This window comes from Oncorhynchus clarkii, chromosome 15, assembly GCF_045791955.1.
Source record: "Oncorhynchus clarkii lewisi isolate Uvic-CL-2024 chromosome 15, UVic_Ocla_1.0, whole genome shotgun sequence".
NCBI classification, from domain to species: domain Eukaryota; kingdom Metazoa; phylum Chordata; class Actinopteri; order Salmoniformes; family Salmonidae; genus Oncorhynchus; species Oncorhynchus clarkii.
In genome coordinates, this window is record NC_092161.1 from 141,043 (window position 1) to 148,771 (window position 7,729).

At 47.4% G+C, this 7,729-nt stretch overlaps 1 protein-coding gene across 1 annotated transcript; it reads left to right on the forward strand.

Annotated features, from left to right (window-relative positions):
* The first annotated feature begins 1,410 nt into the window (after positions 1-1,410).
* Positions 1,411-5,156, forward strand: LOC139366646 (kelch-like protein 34). The gene has a single exon (XM_071104321.1). It carries the CDS (start codon positions 1,423-1,425, stop codon positions 3,643-3,645), a length of 2,223 nt encoding a protein of 740 aa, XP_070960422.1. The 5' UTR covers positions 1,411-1,422; the 3' UTR covers positions 3,646-5,156.
* Positions 5,157-7,729: the final 2,573 nt, after the last annotated feature.

Here is a 7,729-nt window from a genome sequence, read left to right on the forward strand (position 1 = left end):
GATGGGGTCTTGTTCGGTTAGGGTCCAGTTCAGATGGGGTCCAGTTTAGATGGGGTCCCGTTCAGATGGGGTCCAGTTCAGATAAGGTCCAGTTCAGATAGGGTCTTGTTCTGTTAGGGTCCAGTTCAGATAAGGTCCAGTTCAGACAGGGTCCAGTTCAGACGGGGTCCAATTCGGTTAGGGTCCAGTTCAAATGGGGTCCAGCTCAGATAGGGTCCAGTTCAGACGGGTTCCAGTTCAGATGGTGTCCAGTTTGGGTTCGGGTCCAGTTCAGATGGGGTCCAGTTCAGATAAGGTCCAGTTCAGACGGGGTCTAGTTCAGACGGGGTCCAGTTCAGATGGGGTCCAGTTTGGGTTCGGGTCCAGTTCAGACGGGGTCCAGTTTCGGTTCAGGTCCAGTTCAGACGGGGTCCAGTTCAGTTGGGGTCCAGTTCAGATGGGGTCCAGTTCAGACAGGGTCCAGTTCAGACGGGGTCCAGTTCAGATGGGGTCCAGTTTGGGTTCGGGTCCAGTTCTAATGGGGTCCAGTTCAGATGGGGTCCAGTTTGGGTTCGGGTCCAGTTCAGATGGGGTCCAGTTCATATAGAGTTAAATAATTTGTAAAATGGAACATCCAAGTCATGTTTCTATTCCTGTAGTAATGCTGTAGTCAGGGTGATGTTGGTAGATAGCTCCCGTGGACACTCTGGACTCTTCAGTGCTGACTAATAGCTCTATTTACCCCTGAGGTCATCTACTGTGTGTGTGTGTGTGTGTGTGTGTGTGTGTGTGTGTGTGTGTGTGTGTGTGTGTTTTGAGCAGACCCTATCTTGAATATAGAGGAAAGGGCAGCGTGCGTACACACACACACAAACAAACACACACACTGACCCACACACACACACACATACAAACACACACTAACGCACACATACACACACATACAAACACACACTGACGCACACATACACACACACTGACACCCACACTCACATACAAACACACACACATGCAAACACACACACTGACACACACATACACACTGATGCACACACACACATACAAACACACACACTGACAAACACACACACATACAAACACACTGACACATACACACACAATGACGCACACACACACACTGACACCCATACACACATACAAATACACACACATACTGTACAAACACACACACACACACACACATGTTGACCTCTTACACAAATAGACAATAACACAAATATGAAAGCATGCAGACAGAGATGGGGACAGATCTGGGGTGTATCATTGGGTCAGGGGACGTGGCAGTGTGTGCGGGTGTGTGTGAGTTTTACTGGGTGTGGGTGTGCGAGCATGTCTGTTTATTGGTGGCTGTGAGCCTGTGTCTGGGTGTGTGTGATTTCAGAGGTGGTGGTTAAAACTCCTGTCACAGTGATAACGTGTCAAATGCCAGCGGGTGCAGACAGAGACACACAGAGACAGAGAAACCAACGACCGACACTCATCTCTCTTGTCCTCTCCCTCACCTCTCTCTTGTCTTCTCTCTCTCTCTCTCTCTCTCTTTTTCTTCTCTCTCAATCTCCATCTTTTGCAATCTTCTCTCTCTTTTCTCTCTCTCTGTCACTCTTCTCTCTCTCTCTCTCTCTTCTTTCTCTTCTCTCTCAATCTCCATCTTTCGCAATCTTTCTCTCTCTCTCTCTCTCCTCTCTCTTTCTCTTCTCTCTCAATCTCCATCTTTCACAATCTTCTCTCTCTCTTTTCTCTCTATCTCTCACTCTCTTCTCTCTCTCTCTCTCTCTTACTCTCTTCTCTCTCTCTCAATCTCTTTCTCCTCTCTCTCAATCTATCTCTCTCTCTCTCTCTACTTTCTTTATGGAGAGTTATTCTCTCCTCCACAGTTCTTACCAGAGTTCTGTTCTTTTCTCCGGCTTCGGGAAGCTGCGCTCTGACAGGAGGCTGTGTGATGTTGTCTTGGAGACGGGAGGCGTGTCCTTCCCGTGTCACCGCGTCCTATTGGCCAGTTCCAGCCAGTATTTCTGGTGTTTGTTTGGTGAGAAGACGGAGGAGAGGATAGCTACTAGCATTAGACTCCCGGCGCTAACTCCTGCAGGACTAGAGACTGTTCTGGACTTCCTGTACTCTGGATGGCTCAGCCTATCAGCTACCTCACTGCCCGTTGTTCTGGAGACTGCCAGGTACCTTCAGGTGGACACAGCTGTGTCGCTATGCGAGCGCTTCCTTAGCGATGGGCTGTCGCTGAGGACCTCATGTTTCTATGCCAACCTGGCTGAGCACCACTTCCTGCCTGACGCGCTGGCAGCCGCCAATCAAATCATCGCCATGGAGATGGCCACTTTGCTACGGGAGGACAGGGAGGGGCTTCTGGGGCTGAACGTCCAATCACTAACGGATGTGCTGGACAGGGATGAACTACCTGGTGTCAAGGAGGTGGAGCTACTGAAACTTGTGCTGGATTGGCTGGATGCTAACCAGCCTCTCCCATTGGTCCGCTGTAACCTGCTGCTCAGCCGACTCCGTTTTGGATTGGTTACTCCCTCTGACATCACAACAATAAGCCCTGCCCACACCAACATGAACACGCCCCTGATGAGGAGTAAGGTGACGCAGGCGCTGGAGTATCATTGGTTGGGCTCAGCTAGACCAATAAGACAGAGCCGACACTCCTCCCTCAGAGCAGTAGCCAACCACGTGCTCCTAGTGGGGGGTGGGCCCAGCACTGATTGGCCACAACAGCAGGTGCTCACCTTCGACCTTAGAGACAGGAAGTGGTCATCATTGAGCGCTGGTCTCCCACGACGACTGAAGAACCACTGTGTGTGCTGCGTCGGGGGGTTCCTGTTTGTGATTGGAGGAGAAGAGGTGAAGGGCGGAGCAGAGGGGGGCGAAGGGAAGTCTGTTTCTATGACGACAACTAATTGTGTGTGGCGGTACGATCCTCGCTTTGCATGCTGGGAGGAAGCGGACCCCATGCTGGAGAGGAGATCCCAGTTCAGCTGCTGTGTTGTAGACCATGTCATCTACACTATAGGGGGAACACACACACACTCAGACACACACTCCTGCCTGGCCTCAGTGGAGTTCTATGACATGGCAGCAGGTCATTGGCGGAGAGGAATTTCTCTGCCCCGCCCCCTTTATGGCCACGCCTCGGTCACCCTGGGAACTGGAATCCTAATGTCTGGTGGTAGCCATGGCAACCAGGACCGTACACAGGTCAGTATCCAGGAGGGTAATCAGGGCAACTGTGAGGTCCTCTTCCTAGATATGGTTGCTAGGGGTGGAGTTTGGGAGAAGCGAGCACCGATGTCCATTGGCCGTTTCGGTCACCGCATGGCAACTGTTGCTGGATGTGTCTACGCGTTACTAGGAATGTACGAGCACTACTGCGATATTGAGCGATATGACTCACTCGCTGACCAGTGGACACGCCTTCACCCAGTACTCATTGGCTCGTTCGACTACGGACTGGTGGCAACAGCAAATGGGAGGCTGCTGCTGTTTGGAGGCAGGAAATGGCGGGATGGACAGGAAGTGAGCGTAGCAGGTGTTCTAGAATATGACACAGAGAGCGACCGTTGGGCCGAGATCTGTCAGCTACACACTCCTCTGACTGGAACACAATGTGTTGTGATGGCTCTGTCAGACTAACACACATCTGACTGGAACACAATATACAGGGAGTAGAAATAACATGGCTATATACAGGGAGTAGAAAATAGCATGGCTATATACAGGGAGTAGAGAATAACATGGTTATATACAGGAAGTAGAAAATAACATGGTTATATACAGGGAGTAGAAAATAACACGGCTACAGTGGTTCTTCCTTTAAAAGTTGCGTTGTACTGCCACACAGCTTGCGGGCTGATGCGGATTGCGTGTCAGATAACGTGTCAGCCATTGTTGCCATTAAGGCTAGTAAGCATTAATGCTAGTTAATACTAGTTTGACCACCAGAGGGAATGTTTGAGAAGCATTTGATTGTATTAATATTGGCTGGACTAGATATTTTTTTTTTGTTGTTGTAAGAACATAGTATATGTGATTGATTTAGCTTAATTCATTTGATTAATATTATGGTGTTTCTATTCCAAGAAAAATGAAAAACGAAACCCTCAGGGTTTCCATTAGGAAAATTTGGCGCTGTACAACGCTGTACTAAGTGACTGCGAGTGAAGAGGAAAATAATCCTAACATTTCTACACCCTAATTGTAGGCTAACCAATACCCAAACGGAGATTCAGTGAAAATTAAAATCTCATTGATTTACCAAGACCATGCTCAGAGCAGCACGAAACGGTGCTGAAATAGTTGACCACACGCGGGTATAGCCATGTTCAAATCCTATCATAACAATTGGATGACTTTGTTCCAGTAAGAAACAATTTGTTGCCTTCATTAGACTACATTATTCTGAAAAATTCATCTGTAAATCTGCCAAGCCTATAAGCAAAGATGAACTGGTGAAGGCCATCAAGACGTTTTGGCTTGAGAAACTGACGATACAACAATGCAACAAAGACATTGATCATTTCAGCAAGGTTTTGCCAGTGGTCGTGGATCTGGGGGGGAAGTGCAACTAAAATGTAGCTGAGATGTACTGTACAGTAGTGGAAATAAACATCTGTATTTTAAAAGTATTTTTTATTGTTATTTTATTAACGAAAGCATAAAGATGTTGATGAACATATACTGTGTTAAACTTTAGAGTACTTAAGCATCGAATACATTGCAAGTTGGGTGGATTTTCACACCTACAGTGGCCAGGCAATTAAACTAATCGTGGATAACACATCGGCTCTGGGAACTCATTAAGAGGCTGCTTCTTTCTTCAATATGCTTTAAATATCACAATGTCACAAGAGCTTTTTATGTGTCTATTTTTGAGTTGGTCAGGGTGTGATTTGGGTGGCATTCTATGCTCTTTTTCTATGTGTTTGTATTTCTTTGTTTTGGCCTGGTATGGTTCTCAATCAGGGACAGCTGTCGATCGTTGTCTCTGATTGAGAACCATACTTAGGTAGCTTTTCCCCACAGGGTTTTTGTGGGTAGTTGTTTTCCGTATCAGTGTTTGCATCTTACGGGACTGTTTTTGTTTAATTTATTCTCTTGTAATTTTTGTATTTAGTGTTCAGTTCAATAAATAATATGAACACTTACCACGCTGCACCTTGGTCCTCCACTCCTTCCAACAGCCGTTACAGGGGTGTTTTTTGTTAGGGCAAATCTGGACTGCGAGAATATCTAAGGGGCTTTTATATAATTACAACGCAGGGTTAATAATAATAATAATAATTGTTGGATAACAGATCGGCTCTCGGAGCTCATTAAGAGGTGGCTTGTATCTTCAATATGCTTTAAATGCCACAATGGCACAAATAATGCTGACAAATCATCGCTGGACTCTCATTCCATTTCTTCTTCACGTCAGCAAAGAAGGACTCGGTGTTTCAGAAACTCACTTTATGTAGAGTGGCTACAGTACACTGTGGTAAATAAAGCCGTTTAGAATGATTTATTTCTGTTTCAGAGGGTGAGAAACCAAAAGCCCACTGTGCCTAATTTTAGAAAATTGTCAGTCCGATAGATAATGATAGCCCATGCCCACGACGAGCCATGTGGAGGCCATAGGGGGGTCAAGGCTACATGTGAAACATTGCGACAGGTGGCCTACTGGCCTCACATGGAACAAGACGTGGCACAATCTGTTAGGGGGTGTTTAGTTTGCTGCCAGTTTCAACCCTCCAAGCCACTTCACAGAGCACCCCTGCAACGCAAGGATGTGTCTTACCCCTGGAGCTCGATCCAGATCGACTGGGTCGGCCCAGTTGCCAGGTCAGCCAGAGGCAACAAGTATCTCCTCACAGTGACTTGCACATTCACAAAGTGGGTGGAGTGCCTGCCGGTGACCAATGACACAGCGGAAACCACTGCCGTTCTTTTGCTAAACCACGTTTTCAGTCGTTTCAGCCTGCCAGGAGAAACCGGGGTCAGCGACAGAGGAACCCACATTTCAGCAGCTGTAATGACCGAACTGTGGAGGCTTCTGGGAGTCAAAGCTAAACTCCACATCGCAGTTCGGGCAGGGTAGAAAGGAGCAACCAAAGAATCAGTCAGAATCTTGAGGAAGTATGTGGCAGCCAACCACAAAGGTTGGGACCTCAAACTCCCATTGGTACTGATGGCGATCAGAGCCACACACAACAGGTCTACAGGAATAACACCCTTCCTGGTGTTATTCCTATAACACGTTTCCAATGTAGCTGACGACCCTCCCAACTCCGCCCACCGGCATCCTAATAAGGAAACAAGAACAAAGAGAGAATACGGCAGACAGAGTGGGAGGGTCGTCACATTCCCCCCCATAAAACCGGGGACCAACAAGGGCCCCGGAACAACGACACAGCCTCTGCGTCCCAAATTGACACAGCCTCCTGCGTCCCAAATTGACACAGCCTCCTGCGTCCCAAATTGACACAGCCTCCGCATCCCAAATTGACACAGCCTCCGCGCCCCAAATTGACACAGCCTCCGCGCCCCAAATTGACACAGCCTCCGCGTCCCAAATTGACACAGCCTCTGCGTCCCAAATTGACACAGCCTCTGCTTCCCAAATTGACACAGCCTCTGCATCCCAAATTGACACAGCCTCTGCATCCCAAATTGACACAGCCTCTGCATCCCAAATTGACACAGCCTCTGCGTCCCAAATTGGTGAGGGGTTATGTGTTCACACCTCCACCTGCCCCAGCCAACCTCCTCCTCCCCAGACCTCACCAACCTTTGCGCATAGGAAGCAATATTTAAGAGGAAAGAAGAAAACAAGACCAGGAGGGAACAGACAGGAAAGATAGAACATGACAACCACAACCAATGGTCAGTCACATAAACATTCAGGAACATGGCACAAAAGACCACAACAGCTACAAACTCCAACGAAAAGAGCATCAGGGTCCTTCTTAATTTTTACAACTCCCAACATTTCATAGTCACTTCCAACGATTCATAGTCACTTCCAATGATTCATAGTCACTTCCAACGATTCATAGTCACTTCCAACGATTCATAGTCACTTCCAACGATTCATAGTCACTTCCAACGAAACAGAATTTCACTAATTTCAATCATTTAACCTTGTAGTGTTCAGCGATCTTCAACAGCTGTTCTTTAGTACATAATTCTAACAGGTCCTCTGATGGAAAGCGAATGAACTTGTGTACATGGGACACCATAGTCATAAGTAAATAATCTTGCTCAACCCCTCTGCTGAGCACATCAGACCACAACCAGAGAAATGACAATCACCCTGAGCACCACAGAAGAGAGATGAGATACGGAGCTTCCCCAAAACCTACAATAACTCAACCCTAGTCTTCGTGCAGATTTGCGGTGGGTATTTACACACTGTAGCCTGCTGGCAAGGAAATAGAACTCCCCAGCATGCTGGCAAAATCCACCAAGCCACAGATGTGCCCACGAGACAACTGCTCAGTCCACAGACACCACACAAAAATAACAAACATTTAACCATGCCCAACATGTCCAAAATTGAAACACGTCGCTAAGCCTATCAGGGGAAAAAGGCTATAGCTCCGGGTAGCAAGTTCCACTACCCTACACAAATCTCCTACCAAGGTACACAGCCGATTTACTCACCTCCTCAGACTGACTTCCCAACAGAAAGTAGAACAAGAGTTTCCAGGCTAGGCAGGGTCTGGAAACTAACCATTAT

Excerpts from the sequence above, each read along its gene's own strand:
- LOC139366646 (XM_071104321.1), top strand. The coding sequence starts at position 1,423 with ATGCCAGCGGGTGCAGACAGAGACACACAGAGACAGAGAAACCAACGA.